Source organism: Haliotis asinina, chromosome 5, assembly GCF_037392515.1.
Source record: "Haliotis asinina isolate JCU_RB_2024 chromosome 5, JCU_Hal_asi_v2, whole genome shotgun sequence".
Lineage (NCBI taxonomy): Eukaryota > Metazoa > Mollusca > Gastropoda > Lepetellida > Haliotidae > Haliotis > Haliotis asinina.
Genome location: NC_090284.1, coordinates 70,031,302 through 70,048,275, shown reverse-complemented (window position 1 = coordinate 70,048,275; position 16,974 = coordinate 70,031,302). Strand labels below are relative to the sequence as shown.

Sequence of the window (16,974 nt, the reverse complement as noted above, 5' to 3'; positions counted from 1 at the left end):
AACCCAAGAAATACTTTCAACAGCTCATTTAAGCCATTAAACCATCGTACATCCACAACACACCTAAAACTTCCTTAGTGGTGTAAATATTCAATAATGGGACACAATTGATATCTGCCCTAACCATAAAAAAACTTTGTTTCAAAACCTCTTATCACTTTTAAGCTGATGGCAAATAATCACAACTTTTATAGAATAACCCAGAACCAATGACAGGTTCAACCATACTTTTTTGTTTAATCGTTCATAACCTTTGTTTGCTAATTAATATGGCCATGCATATTCTCCCCTCCATTACTACATGTAAATGTGCTTTATATATACATCTGTAAATAAGTCTGCATGGAACCAGTTCGGCTTGGAAATATATAGAAGAAGAGAGAAAGACAACATCAAACATAAGCGATGAACACACACTCATGTTAAAAATATCCTACATGAGAAACGGTGTTTGAACTGTCAACGGATGACTGATTATCATATATGGCAAAAAACAAATCAAAACAATATATATAGCTGCGATAACCGTCTGGCTAATTTTACAACCAACAACTAGACTCTAAAATGAACATATTTACATAAAAAAAACTCGCAGTAAAGAAACATTATATAATGAAAAGGAGCCCTGAGACTTTCTTCATTTGAAGCTGTGGAAACATAGACTTGCCACATCACCTAGACTTGCGTGTGCTTTATTGGGTATACATGTATTTGCTTCACATTCAGTGTGGCAGACAAGAGAATCTTGATCATGTTGACCACCAACAAGTAAAGATGAGAACAGTTTGTTCTGCAAGAAATCAGAGTTGCGCCCCTTGGATTAGTTGCATTCAAAATGGCTGCCTTGTCAAGGGCAGGATTGAATGTCGGTCGACAAATACTGTGTCGGACGATTTCATCCACACCAAAAGCCTTGGGATCGCAGTCTCATGTGGATGAGAAAACACACACTGGACAGGTATGCTAATCACGGTCTGATGTCAGGTGCTATAAGAACGCAAGCGCTCAAGTAACACCGAGTCACAATCAACTTGTTTCCAGAATGTGACTTTCCGGTTATTCAGATAATGTGCCTGTATACAGATCTGTGTCATTAACAGTAGAGGAGAGTCGCCCATTCTGGCGACTGCTGGCCACAGACATGGACATTCTGGAATAAACCAAATCAACCATGTCCAACTGGTTGCTAAAGAGTGTTGTATTGTGCATCAAGAAATATTTGTTCGTGTGTATGCTCGTTTCATATATAAGGCAATGAAATGTATCCAATACAATAACATAACAGCTCCAATCAAGAAAACTGCACTATCCAGATTTTACACATCTTTGGGTATCTTTCTGTTTTCAGGTTGTATGGTTAGTGTACGTTTCTGCACACAGAAGTAGTTCTCATGCCAACTATGAACCCTTCTGCATAAACATTGTAGGCTAGTTTCTAGGTTTCACTTTTTCCTCTGAGAAAGAGAAATGTAAAAGAATGAAGATTTTTATGGGTATCAACTTCTTTATTATGAGAACACAACATTTCGGAGTTAATGCTTATCCTTCAAAAGATGTATGAGAACACAACATTTCGGAGTTATTGCTTACTCCTTCATCAGATGAATGGGAATGGGGTACAGAGCTATATTTATATGTACAGGTAAACAATAACAAAGTAACAAGTGGAATTGTCTGTCTGCAGGTACTACAAAATAAACAACACGTACCACAGCATCACTTGTTAAATGGGCTCATAGAAACTGGTATGATGAAGTGGAACACTTTTATGGATAGACATCTTCTTTATTGCAATAGACGTAGGTATGAGATAGACCATTAATGTCATTGTGATAATGCACTCTGGGCATCTACACTACACAAGTGTACTAAGATACAAGTATGATGCAGTTTACAAGGAATCATGCCAATTTCAGTGCCACTCTAGGTTATGTCCTGTACTCAGATTTGGGTGAGGGTATTTCTATGTGAGTCCAGAAGGGTGCCTTGTGTGGATTTTTGTAGTACCTTGTCAATCAGCTCCCTAGTTGACTGACTGCCATGTAAAACAACAAACAAATCAGCAAGTGATCTTTTCAAGGACGATGACCAAGGAAATGGTTGTCAGCATCTGAATATTCTTGCTTTGGTGAAAATCATGATGATTTTACTTAAATGACGTTTATGTGAGGTAGGGGTTCTTTTATCAGTCTGAGACACATCATGTATGCGAGACAGCCTTATGTTTATAGCATGTGCAAACTGCGTCCTCAGCCTTGAACCTTAAAGGACCACTAAACTCAATTTTTTGGTACTCTTTTTATCACTGCATATGAAAGACTTTTGGTTAGTCATAAACGAAACACCATTTTTTTTTTTAAAAAACTTGTGGTTAATTAATACCAAACGCTTAAAAGCTGCTAAAAAGCTGTCTGCTTCTCTCTTGCGCGCAAACGAAACCGCAGAAGGTTACATAACTCTGTCGCCAGAGACCTACAGTGACGTCATAGAAGGAACAATTTCCCATTAAATGTATAGAATATGTGTAGGAAGCTCGTCATTTTGCTGATTTCTTGACGCCACCAAAGACATGCTGAATTGTTGGGCTGCCGTCAATTGTTCCTTGGGGTCAGGTGATGGTGTCACTATGTACAGATTTCCACCAGACTCCGTAGTTTGTGCTTAAATTGGTTGTTAGTGTGTGCGAAGTGAGCTTTGTGGAAGCCTGTGGTGTATACTAAGTCAGATGGATCGCCCCCTACCACGCTTCCAGGATAGAAAATGGAGTTTAAGTTTCATCGAGTTTATAAAATTAAGACTGCTTACTACACATTGCTGACCAAAAGGATTTTGCATGGATATAACGCTTTCTTCCTCGGAAACGAGGTTGTGGTCGAAGTGACAATATTATCGTAAGTAATATTATATTGACCCCTCTTATTGACCGATTCCAAGAGTGAAATTGTTATATTATAAGCAATGTCATGTAAAATCCCAATGCCCATCAATAAAATACATATTTTACTACCAGTAGAAAGTAATTTCGGTGAAAACAAACTTAAATAGCATTCATCCTCAGACAGGGAGCCGCCGTTTTTGAAAATCGTGAAGTCACTGGCTAAAGTCTGTTAGAATTATTGAGATTATGATTTGTTCTCATCAAATTAGAAAATGAAAACTACTTTTTACTGGTAGTTAAATATGCATTTGAATCATGGCCAAAAGGATTTTGCATGACGCAACTTTTAGCATAAGGACTTCTTCCAAGGAAGCAAGGTGGGGGTCGAAGTGACATTTATATTGCAAGCAATGTTATATTGACCTCAACCTCACTTCCAAGAGTGAAATTGTTATGTTATAAGCAATGTCATGCAAAATCCTATTGTCCATCAATAAAATACATATTTTACAACCAGTAGAAAGTAATTGTCCCTTTGTAAGTCAGTGAAAGCAAACTTAAATAGCATTCATCCCAAGACAGGGCGCTGCCATTTTTGAAAATCGTGAAGTCAAATCCATTTGAATTAATGAGATTATGTATGGTTTGTTCTCATCAAGTTGAAAATCAAAACTACATAAATATGTATTTGAATCATTACCAGAAGGAGTTTGCGTGACACAACCTGTAACATAACCTAAGCGAGGTCGGGGTCGAAGTGAAAAAGACTGCGCGATAAATTTCTTCACTTGCTAAATTTACATGGTTTGTAACATTCACTCACCAGTATTTAGACACTTGTCAATATACGTCTTTATACTTGGTCTCATAATCCTAATTACTTTATAATCATACTTGTATGCATTTTGAAACTTAATAAAAAGAAGCGATCTGCGAATGTATAACAGGAATGTAATGTGTAGACATTTCATAGTTTTCCTATGTGAATCATAATTCGCACGCACGTCCTAGTGTATGTCGTCTGCATCATTACACTTCACGACGAAAAAATGATTCTGTTGAAAGCTACGACAACTTATTAAAAACATAAATGCAAATATTAAAATTAAAGTTATAGGAGCAATGTCAGGCTATTACCTTCTTCGATGAATGTATCCATCAATATCCACAAAAACAAATGATATGTAATTCATCTGCAGATTTCCCAAGTGATGTGTCTTTTAACAGGCTGATATACGAAAACGTGATGTATCGTTTCAGGTTTTTCTCATTGCTGTATAGTTTCATTGGTTACCCAAGATAGCACACCTGGCAACTAATTGCATAATGTGCGTCATTCTTTTTAAAAGGTTTTTTAGTTAGCCAATAATGAGCAATCAATCAATGTATTGGCGGTTAATCCTTTGAAAGAAGGGTGTTGTTTTACATAGACACAGACACGACAGAGTGTATTCAGTATAGATTAGTAAATGTACATACATAAACACTACCTTTTGACAAATCCCCCATTTAAATCCCCATAAAAGTAATTAATCAGTCAACATGTTAGCGGTTAATCCTTTGATCGATCCAGACAAAAGAAATGCCAAATGGGGACCTTTGTCGGGTAATGTAAGTGGTGTTACCACTAATTATACCTGTTATAAATTCATTAACTGAGCATTAAGTGAATGACAAATAACGTGTAGGTTTATACCACCTAACACGGATTACAACCTAGCGATATCAAGTGATTTTGACAGAATCGTCTATGAAAACAAGGGTTGTAACTCGAAAACTAGGCAAAGCAGGAGACAAAACTAAATGATAGTAGATTGTGAGAACATATAGCTTTCATTTTTCTCAACAGCTTTCGCGATTTCAGGTGTGTACAAACCTGTAAACGAAATGGTTTAACCCTGAAATGTAGATGAATACTGCACAGACCCTCATTTCTATACTCACTATTACGTCACAGAGACGCGCCGGTCTGATTGGTTGAAATTTCGTTTGCGGTTTAGAATTGTGCACTGTTGACAAAAGGGTCGATTTAAGGTAATTAAAGATCGAAATGAGCAGTTGTAATGACGGGGTTTCATTTAGAACAATGTCATTAACTGATTTTGCATTTGTACCCTATTACTGAGTATATGTGACCTTTAACCTAATGTATGTAGAGTTAATATTCACAAACATTTTAGCAGCTGTAACGTGTCTACTGTCCAAAGTGGATAAATCAACCATAACACTCAATATAAACACATTGTACTTTCTATGAAAACTTTGATGAGTTGGGGCTGCAGGGCAGGTCATGTGGACTAATGGAACCAGGTTCGAATCCAGTCTCTGTGCGAGATGTCCCTGATGGACTGTGCTACAAATTACCAAAATACCAATCATGGTTCAAATATTGATTAAAAAATGTATTTAACTTACCATTGTACCATAGGGTGAGTCATTCAGGGATTCATATCATGCAAATCATTGTGGGCATGGTGAATATCTTTTATTTTTTAGAATAAATTATATGAATATGAAAATATATATAGTGTCAATATGTCTTCTTCAGTGTCAGTTCATTCCTTTCTCTTCAGGTTGAATGGTTTTAGAAGTGTTTATGTTTTGTGTAAGGTCCATTCTTTGAACAGTTTTAGCCTGATCATTGTGATGTATATTTCAGGTATGGGAGAAAGGGGACTACCGTCGTGTGAGATTTCTTGACAAGGACAAGATGGTAAGAGCTTGGTCAGAATGTAATGTTACTTGTTCCATAAACCACTCTCTAGCTGATGATAACACATTACAAGACGTTGAGCATGGTGACATACAAATATAGGATCTACATGTGCTCCTATTGGTTGACATTGGATCAGTGGTATCACATCCATAAATGGTATCACATCCATAAGTGGTATCACATCCATAAGTGGTATCACATCCATAAGTGGTATCACATCCATAAGTGTGCATTTAACCATGTTAACAAACATACCATGCTTACTATTGGGATCCTTACAGGCAGGAGGATGGATTAGCCCCATGTTTAAAGCATTCACTTATCATACTGAAGGCCCATGTTCAATTCCCCACATTGATATGAGGTAATAAGTCTGTTTTTGGTGTCCCCCTTGTGATAGCGCTGGAATACTACTGAAAGTGGTGTCAAACACAACTCACTTGCTGAAGGGAATATATGTGGTAAGGAATATAATGTTGTCATGTAGGGTAAGTGGTAAAAATAACAGATCGAACTTCCATTCAATACATGACACCTGTCCATGTGATACTCTTGATTATTGCTGCCATTTACAAATGCCTGGAGGACGTTTTGAAACATCAGTTGGATGGTACAAGTGTTGATACATATTTCCAGGTGAATAAGCAGTTTGCTGTGAACCTGATAGCTGATGACCCTGTAGTGGTGGTTGAGGCTCGCAATGTGTGGAGTGACAGTGGTGGAGCACTGGGACACCCCAAGGTCTACATCAATCTGGTCTGTATATCTGCTCTTTTGCTGTTGTCATATTAGATTCAAGATAAGAATAGTTCTCAAGAAAGTTAGGCCCCTGCCTGGCGTTCTGCATTAATGAGTAATACAAAGACTGGTAGGCTCAGAGTGTAGTGTAATGTGTAGGAGTGGGGTATTCATGCTTTAATGCTTGCACCAGAAAACCAACTTAATTCACGGCTAGTACAAGCAGACACACATTCACACGCATGCACATCGTCATATGAGCAAAATAATCTAAAGTGCTACGTTAAACCCCTTTTCACCTTCACCTGAGAAAGTTGTTGGTTATGAAGGGGCAGATAACACTGTTTTGCAGACTTCTTTGCCAGGCCAATGTTATTGGCATAGACAGTACGCTGCTTGACAGATGGTGTAGAGGTAGTCATGGTATGGTTGGATTGTAATGTAATAAAACAGCGTTTGCTCACACCTCATTGTAGGGATAACTGGACTTGGGGTCTAGGGAGAAGTGAGAGGGTGTGGATTATCTTTATTGTGTAGTAGAAATCTACGTGCTGTGTGGCTTGATTGGAAGAAATGCTTGAATGAAGCAAATGAAATGAAGTAGGGAGTATTTAATAAACCCAACAACAGTGCATGGTCCTATTTTGTTTCTATTGAGAGACAGGAATATATGACTTACTACTTAGGACAGTATTTCCTTGCTTCATTAGTTCAGTGTTTCTTAGGTACTTGTTTACTGGTTAGCGCTGTAGGGGTTACTGTTACCTTTGCCTTTTGTCAGTGTTATTTAACATGCATTTCTCTCTAGCATCATACAGTCGCTTTAGAATCTAGTCGGAATAAAACATAGGTGAAAACATATCAGAGCCATATTTTGCCTAATTTTTCTCATTTATTGTGAGAACCCATACAAGGCAAAGCACCTATTAAAATGTTTGGGAGTATTTGGCAATGGAATTTGAGCAATTAATCCTTTAACCATGGTTCTGGGCAAGTTGGTATTTCATCAATGATCAGGGTACCAGATAAGTGCCATATCCGCGTATGTAAGGATAAAAAATATGCATGATATGGTAGGAAAAAAATCAGAAAATGTAGCAGATACGCCCCACACCAATGGTGTACGTCTTAGAATCATTTACGTATTTATCTGAAAAAGTATTGCTTTATTGTTTATTGACCTGTTTACACAAGAGTAGCAATGTTGTGGTGCATATATGACATGAAACACATGATTACTTACACACCATTATATTCCATTCAGTACTCTAACTTTTCTAAGTACTCTTATATTGAAGAAATAAGGCGTACATACACCTCGTGCTGAAAAATTATCTGGAGCCCTATCAAGGAATTTAATATACTGAGAACTAAGTGACCTAATTGGGGTATTTTGGTTCGGTTAATGTTTCAACATCCACTGTATGATAAATACTAGTATTTATTTTGTTCAGGATAAGAATGAAGTGGGCATTTGCGGTTACTCAGGAAGAAAGTTTATCCAGAAGAAATTCTATGATCCGGCAAAGCATGGGCCCAGTATAACATATGCTGAGTACCTGGCCGAGATGCGGCCCAAGCAGTGACTTGTGTGTGTGTGACTGTAGGGAAGACCACTTCCTGTATGTGGATATTGAGTGTAGATGAACACATTGATGTCCTCTCCGTGGCTGGAGCAAATAAAACGAGTGTTAAGAACCACACAGTGTTCTTTATCTTTGCTTGAGCAGTTAGCACAACACATTATTTTCCGGATTGATTGTGATATTATGAGTCAAATTATCCGTTTCACTGCGGTTTATTTTTGGTTTTAAATGATGTAATATATCCAGTATACACTGCCAAGAATACTAATCCATTTGAGAATAACATTTCTGTTCTAGTTAAGAATTAGGTGAATTGTCCCTGTAATCGAGTCGGACATCCATTTCGCCATACGCTCTTGCTGCCGGTAACGTTGGATGTTGTATGTAATATTTATCAATGCGTGCTTTGAAAACCTGGACTATTAACGAACAAACAAAATATGGCTACTACTAACAACACATCCTCTTTTAATTATTAAAGTTGTGGTGAACAATTTTCGTTTTATGTTATGAACGAGTCCAATTCCTGTAAGATATATACGAGCCAACAAGCCAAGCTAGGGTACTAACCACAAGCTTCCACAGAAGATCAACATTGTATTTGAACTGCATTTTAAACAATGTCTCGGATCGCCGAGACCAAAGGCCCGTCAACAAAACAGTCAATTCCCACTATCCACTTAGCAGTAGTCAACGTATGTGAAGACACGTCTGGAAAGTTGCTTGAAGAATCCCACTACTGACCGACGCTGGCGACAGAGTTTCATCTAGTGTGGGTGATTTAGGCTACTGCACGAGGTCTTTCTTATGACATTTATAACCTTAATAGGTTGTCCTCTCGGTCGTGCCTAACATCACACTAATTAGTCCAAGGCTATGTTATTATTTTCTTATCTGTTCAGTGTTGTGTACACGTTTGTCCATAGTTGTCTATTACTGCATCTACAGTCAGTATGTCGTCAGGCAATCCTGTACTCCGACTGTACCTGTATGTACCGTCGTGAGCAAGATGGTCCTGCTTGCTGGAGGCGTCCCATCTTAGTAAAATTACTGTACTGCTCGGCTTATTTCATAGTGTAGTTTGTTAATTATATAACCAACTTAAGACGTTGGGACTCAACATGTAATACTTTGCTGGTTCTCCGGTTGGCATACTTTCGTTGAAACATGGTTCAAAGAAGTTTAGTCCTGAAACGTTTGCCAATATTGATTTAACATTGTAGACCGAGTTTTAAATAATTTTTGACGAAAGGTAATCACGCTGTCCGCTGCTGAGCCTTCTATCAGTCAAAATCAAAATCACCGGTTTGGAAACAAAGACGATTTGTGTTTGAAAATGCTCCTCGTCTGGTCTTCACGTGAGTTTCCGATCGTCGTTCCCGGTGCTAAGGTGTGTTGAGGTGTGAGAAGACGTACATGTATACTGAAAAGAAGAAGACTTATTGTCGCACAAGACACATATCCAAACTGCTTAACACAACCACATTTTGTGGTAATATGTATGTAGATAAGAGATCGGTGTAATAAACGCTTAGTCGTATTGCCCAGTTTTAAGATTTACGTATTTAGTAAAACCCAGGAATGCTTCTAGAAACGATAGTGGTCTTAGTTGATTTTACAGTCAATGATGACTTCATTAGCTCAACTGCAACACGCACACAGCGTTCATGATTACATCAACCAAGTCACTGAGAGGGAGAAACAAGTTTCCATGTAAGTGGAATGATGTAATGACTCCTTACTTAAGGTGGTCTACTGTCTTTTGCCTGAAGTCAAAACATTGTTTTCACGCCAGTGCTTATGTTGAGGTTAGTGTGACTGAGTCCCTTTCTAAAGTGTGGCCGTAAGTCCACCATGAGCGCTGTTGGCAAAAGTAGACCTAATCGTACTTTTAGCCTGCCTCCAGCCAGGGAGAATGGAAGACGTAGCTCATCTCTGCTGCAGTAGAGGGAGGGTCCTCGACTGCGCCGTTCACGTTCAGGATAATACCCGGACAAACCGGATCTGTTCTTGTGACGCACCCTTGGAGCAAACGTGGAAATAGGTTAATACCATATATTGTAAAACGTGTGAAACCTGTCTGCCCTTTGGGTTGAACACATTCGTTCAGATAACAGGTTACTGCGACTGAACAGAGATGTTGATTCTGTTTGGAAACGTTTTCAACTGGTGTTCTCATATTTAGTTCACCCCCAATCTTGACTATCAATTTCCCAGCGAGATACCGCAATAGTTTATAACGTATATTCGTAGACGGGTGTTGGTTCAAGCCACTTTTGTTCAAGCAATTGATAAATATTTCCGAAAAAATAGAATCTGCGAATGGTATTTAGACGCGATACACATAAACGGGGGAATATTTGTGAATGTCAACTTGTGTAAGGAAAATCACATACATGCATCTGATGACACAATACGAATACACCTTGGATAGTCGTGTTCTTCATAATACTACGTTGACATCCATATATTCCCAGGAGCCCTTCAGTGTTTCTTAAGTTCGTTCATTTCACTGTCAGAGCAAAACTATATCCTCAGTTGACAAATTCTATACCTCAGTGTCATGAAGTAATTTACACCTGCTTAGATCTGGGTTAGAATTGTTCATATATTCATTCATGCTTGTCAAAAAGGCGAATAACAGGATCAGATGGTCGGGCTCGCTAAACTTTATTGACACAGTTCATCGTATTCAAACTCCTCAAATCGATGCTCATTATGTTGATCAGTGGTTTGTCTGGTCCAGGATCGAATATTTACAGACCGCCGCGATATAGTTGGAATATGAGTACGGTGTAAAACTATACTCTATGACTGAAGTAATTTACACAACGAAGACTTGGTGTATGAAAATATCAGTACAATCACTTAACATTCTGCTCAATTGTGATAAGACGTTTTCATTAATTTTGATGTTTTCTTGTGATCTTGTTACTTTCTTGTTTTACTTAAGACGGAATTTTAATTCACATAAATTTTTAATTAATTTTTATTTAAATTTATTTAGATTTTGGTTATACTACCCTAAGCTGTGCAAGGACAACAGACAGCAAACTCATTGAAGCGGCATGTCAATCATGCTAGCATTCCAGCTTCTCCAGCACTAAATCTAGTCAATAACGGTCTATGTAATCTGGGCAAATAATGAAACAGGCATCGTATAGGAACATGAACTAATAAGATACACGCATATCACAAAGATCAAAAGATATAATGACATGCACAGTGTATAGGACAATATACCAGTGTGCATGGCTGTGGTGTGACACATAATGCTGCCATTTGTCATTCCGGACACACTGATATGTACATGGCTCAATATGTGCATCTCGTGTCCGCTTATATGGCGTAGGCCAGCTGTTGGAACTGCACCTCTAATCTCTGGTCAACCGTTCCTGTGCTCGCTGTCGTAACAGAGATATAAACATGAAGTGTGCTCCTCTCTACATATTAGGTCATCTCTTGTTTTCCCAGAATAGCCTCATTTGATGTTTTTGTGTTGTAAGGACAGGCGTTACTGCTAGAAAGACCCCCTCCCTGGTTTTACTTTTCGCCAGTAAGACCTCTTCCCAGGTTTTACTTTCTGCAATCATCCTTTCCTTCTCTATTTGAACATCAGCATTCAGATGATATTTGAGTGTTTGAAATCAGTTGAAATTATCGTTCAAGACAATGCCCAAAGTTCAAATGTTATCCCTAGTAAGATTGGAACTGCAACCCTTACATTTGTAGGCATACGCTCTACCACACTGTCATTAAATTGATTTTACGTTCACTTCGTTTATTGTCATGTAGCCTCATTTAATGATCATCTACATTGCAATTACCCATCATTGACGGTATGTCAGTTTTGGTAGACAATGTAAAACCACCGGGGACGGGATTTCCCTCGGGGCTCCACCAGTCGGGATTGTCCCCCCCCCCCCCCCCCCCCCCCCTCCGGTTTTCCGTTGTCTATTAAAACCTCGGAGGCGTGTTTTCTCTTATACTTAAAGCCCTGATCCACGTCTTCGCGTCGGAAAACACAATAGAATGCACAAAAAGTAAGCTTGCTTGATTCACAGTTTATCAACATGTTGAATAACAGACGTAGCGGGTAGCACATAACATAGTTTTACTCCTGGACTCTCTTTCGGCTGATAAATATGTTTTGTGATGTTTGTTCAGATGGGCAGTCAAAGTAAACGTGAAACTTGTCACCGGTTTGGGAATTGTACGGCGCACATAAACTCTGATGGGGCCACTTGATGATCGCTTCACATTGTGATTGTCACCGTACTACGCTTGGATACCGTCTGTGGTAATGTTTCACAATATTGCACTAGGGTCTTATGTCCGTTGTTAGCGAGGACACAGTCTGAAAACTACACACAGTAGTTGGATCACAGCTTATATGTAAGATGTAATATGTGTTGTAATTATGAAATGATTATTATTTTATGTTTACGAATTCACTCTAAACTAATAATACTCATAATGTTTTGTGTCGGGCCTTATGGCTGTATCCCACTTACACCCAGGCTGTTTTAACTGTGACGATGAATACAGTAGTGTTGTGGTGCACAAATTAACTACACATATTTAGGGCTTCTTGCCATAAGGCAAAAGACCTATTGTAATTACTGATGTTTTTATTATTATTATTTATTTTTCCGCCGTATTTTGTTCCAGCGCTACAAAGAGCACCAGTGGACAGAATCGCTTGAAAAAAATCAGGGAGATGCGCACCGAGGTGTAGATATTCCCCATTAAAATCTCTAGGCTGTGGGCCCAATAGCAAAGGGCAGATAAATCAAAATTAATTCAAAATTTTCAATTTCAAATGCAATTATCTCCGAAACTACTGCTGCAATGACTACCAAACTTCTTGAGCAGATGCGCAATCAAAATGTCTACAATTTCATCTGTATGGGCCGAGTCGCTAAAATGCGCCGTTTGGCCGCTATTTGGGATTGAAGTTTTTGCTGCTGTTTTTCAGCCCAATTCTGACTACTTTGCTCCCAAAATCTGCTGCACTACAACTACAACAGCTACCGCTTTCAAACTTGCCATACTTTGTCTCTAGGCACCTCCCTACGCAACGACATCGTCAAATGCGACAATGTGGATTCGATGGCCGCCATATTGGATGCTACTTCGGCTCAAAAGTTGACTACAAAAACGTAAACAGACTTCTATCTGAATTTTTTTGCAAGCCATACGTAGCAGATACAACACTTGAAATACATGTTCTGAAGTTGCTTTTGGCTGGTGAACAATTTTTGTTCTTAGTCATATATCAAAAGTCACGTGATGCGGCGGCCATATTGGATTGAAGCTGTTGAAAGGAAATTTGCAGATTTTGTGAAGTACGCATTTTCCGCAATCCATAACTCTGACAGTTTTGCCAGCAGAACATTGAAATTTTGCAGATATAGACTACCTACCTCAAATATGTAGCAAGTGAAAGTTTGTTGCGATATCTTGCTTAGTTACGCATATGGAGATGTTTACTTTTGCTGTTTATTTTCCACTCAGATGTATTTTCAAAAAATCGCAGCACCATGACTATTACAGCTACGCAGCTAAAATCTTGCAGTGTCCTGTAACTTGATGTGTTGAACATTTTTTGTTCTTTGATGCATGTCAAAATGTGAATTGTTTGGCCGCCATATTGGATTTCCTTAGATTCTTATGACACTACATTTGAAACGCTGTAGCTACTAGAGTTTTACCCAGAATGACGTGAAAATCGGCATAAAGCATCAGCATGAGATGCTTAACATTTCGTGTTCTTACATGTATATCAAAAGTTGCATCGTTTGGCGGCCATGTGGCTTTGAAAATTGGAGAAATCTAATATGCGTCTAAAACGGCATAAAACAGCATATAACTCCATTACTATTGATCCAATCGCTTCCATATTTTGCATGTGGCTTGGTCATGCGAAGGCGAACATTTTTGGGCGGGGGTCAAAATTCGATATCTCTAACCGTTTGGCCGCCATCTTGGATTGAAGTTTTTCGTTTATCGGGGTTGCCATAGCAACAAAAGTTGAAATCCGAATGACTTGATTTTTACAGCATTGTTACGCACAGTCAAGGGGATGCGGTATGCAAAATCTCAACTCCGTACGTTGAATAGTTTCCGAGATAATGGATATACAGTGTTTTGACGGACAGACGTACGAACAGACAACGGACAACTTTGTCAGCAAATCTAACCAGCGCATATGATACAGCGGACCCGGGCAAAGCAGAAACACTAATTCCTTTCAGTCTAAATGCCATAACAATGTCGTCTTAGCTCGCAAAAAAAAGTGCTTTTTCTTGTGTCTAACCAGTTAAATGACCTTGACACGTGACCTTGGTGACCTTGACTAAAAAAATTGTTTGTTTGGCATGCTATCATATGCAAGTGTCAAAACCCCGAAAAACTCAAAAATAACGATTTTCTTATTAGGGCTTCTTGCCATAAGGCAAAAGACCTATTGTAATTACTGATGTTTTTATTATTATTATTTATTTTTCCGCCGTATTTTGTTCCAGCGCTACAAAGAGCACCAGTGGACAGAATCGCTTGAAAAAAATCAGGGAGATGCGCACCGAGGTGTAGATATTCCCCATTAAAATCTCTAGGCTGTGGGCCCAATAGCAAAGGGCAGATAAATCAAAATTAATTCAAAATTTTCAATTTCAAATGCAATTATCTCCGAAACTACTGCTGCAATGACTACCAAACTTCTTGAGCAGATGCGCAATCAAAATGTCTACAATTTCATCTGTATGGGCCGAGTCGCTAAAATGCGCCGTTTGGCCGCTATTTGGGATTGAAGTTTTTGCTGCTGTTTTTCAGCCCAATTCTGACTACTTTGCTCCCAAAATCTGCTGCACTACAACTACAACAGCTACCGCTTTCAAACTTGCCATACTTTGTCTCTAGGCACCTCCCTACGCAACGACATCGTCAAATGCGACAATGTGGATTCGATGGCCGCCATATTGGATGCTACTTCGGCTCAAAAGTTGACTACAAAAACGTAAACAGACTTCTATCTGAATTTTTTTGCAAGCCATACGTAGCAGATACAACACTTGAAATACATGTTCTGAAGTTGCTTTTGGCTGGTGAACAATTTTTGTTCTTAGTCATATATCAAAAGTCACGTGATGCGGCGGCCATATTGGATTGAAGCTGTTGAAAGGAAATTTGCAGATTTTGTGAAGTACGCATTTTCCGCAATCCATAACTCTGACAGTTTTGCCAGCAGAACATTGAAATTTTGCAGATATAGACTACCTACCTCAAATATGTAGCAAGTGAAAGTTTGTTGCGATATCTTGCTTAGTTACGCATATGGAGATGTTTACTTTTGCTGTTTATTTTCCACTCAGATGTATTTTCAAAAAATCGCAGCACCATGACTATTACAGCTACGCAGCTAAAATCTTGCAGTGTCCTGTAACTTGATGTGTTGAACATTTTTTGTTCTTTGATGCATGTCAAAATGTGAATTGTTTGGCCGCCATATTGGATTTCCTTAGATTCTTATGACACTACATTTGAAACGCTGTAGCTACTAGAGTTTTACCCAGAATGACGTGAAAATCGGCATAAAGCATCAGCATGAGATGCTTAACATTTCGTGTTCTTACATGTATATCAAAAGTTGCATCGTTTGGCGGCCATGTGGCTTTGAAAATTGGAGAAATCTAATATGCGTCTAAAACGGCATAAAACAGCATATAACTCCATTACTATTGATCCAATCGCTTCCATATTTTGCATGTGGCTTGGTCATGCGAAGGCGAACATTTTTGGGCGGGGGTCAAAATTCGATATCTCTAACCGTTTGGCCGCCATCTTGGATTGAAGTTTTTCGTTTATCGGGGTTGCCATAGCAACAAAAGTTGAAATCCGAATGACTTGATTTTTACAGCATTGTTACGCACAGTCAAGGGGATGCGGTATGCAAAATCTCAACTCCGTACGTTGAATAGTTTCCGAGATAATGGATATACAGTGTTTTGACGGACAGACGTACGAACAGACAACGGACAACTTTGTCAGCAAATCTAACCAGCGCATATGATACAGCGGACCCGGGCAAAGCAGAAACACTAATTCCTTTCAGTCTAAATGCCATAACAATGTCGTCTTAGCTCGCAAAAAAAAGTGCTTTTTCTTGTGTCTAACCAGTTAAATGACCTTGACACGTGACCTTGGTGACCTTGACTAAAAAAATTGTTTGTTTGGCATGCTATCATATGCAAGTGTCAAAACCCCGAAAAACTCAAAAATAACGATTTTCTTATTAGGGCTTCTTGCCATAAGGCAAAAGACCTATTGTAATTACTGATGTTTTTATTATTATTATTTATTTTTCCGCCGTATTTTGTTCCAGCGCTACAAAGAGCACCAGTGGACAGAATCGCTTGAAAAAAATCAGGGAGATGCGCACCGAGGTGTAGATATTCCCCATTAAAATCTCTAGGCTGTGGGCCCAATAGCAAAGGGCAGATAAATCAAAATTAATTCAAAATTTTCAATTTCAAATGCAATTATCTCCGAAACTACTGCTGCAATGACTACCAAACTTCTTGAGCAGATGCGCAATCAAAATGTCTACAATTTCATCTGTATGGGCCGAGTCGCTAAAATGCGCCGTTTGGCCGCTATTTGGGATTGAAGTTTTTGCTGCTGTTTTTCAGCCCAATTCTGACTACTTTGCTCCCAAAATCTGCTGCACTACAACTACAACAGCTACCGCTTTCAAACTTGCCATACTTTGTCTCTAGGCACCTCCCTACGCAACGACATCGTCAAATGCGACAATGTGGATTCGATGGCCGCCATATTGGATGCTACTTCGGCTCAAAAGTTGACTACAAAAACGTAAACAGACTTCTATCTGAATTTTTTTGCAAGCCATACGTAGCAGATACAACACTTGAAATACATGTTCTGAAGTTGCTTTTGGCTGGTGAACAATTTTTGTTCTTAGTCATATATCAAAAGTCACGTGATGCGGCGGCCATATTGGATTGAAGCTGTTGAAAGGAAATTTGCAGATTTTG

The 16,974-nt window shown here is 38.8% G+C and overlaps 1 protein-coding gene across 1 annotated transcript; it reads left to right on the top strand.

The window, feature by feature from the left end:
• The first annotated feature begins 814 nt into the window (after positions 1–814).
• On the top strand, positions 815–8,033 carry LOC137284160 (NADH dehydrogenase [ubiquinone] iron-sulfur protein 6, mitochondrial-like). The gene is made up of 4 exons (XM_067815876.1): positions 815–958; positions 5,538–5,591; positions 6,231–6,350; positions 7,787–8,033. Exons 1-4 carry the CDS (start codon positions 836–838, stop codon positions 7,916–7,918), a joined length of 429 nt encoding a protein of 142 aa, XP_067671977.1. The 5' UTR covers positions 815–835; the 3' UTR covers positions 7,919–8,033.
• The last annotated feature ends 8,941 nt before the right edge of the window (positions 8,034–16,974 follow it).

Bases quoted from the DNA above. Each gene is read 5' to 3' on its own strand.
- LOC137284160 (XM_067815876.1), top strand. From the start codon at position 836: ATGGCTGCCTTGTCAAGGGCAGGATTGAATGTCGGTCGACAAATACTG. The intron at 959-5,537 runs GTATGCTAATCA...TGTATATTTCAG, and splicing joins AGAAAACACACACTGGACAG to GTATGGGAGAAAGGGGACTA. The intron at 6,351-7,786 runs GTCTGTATATCT...TATTTTGTTCAG, and splicing joins CCAAGGTCTACATCAATCTG to GATAAGAATGAAGTGGGCAT.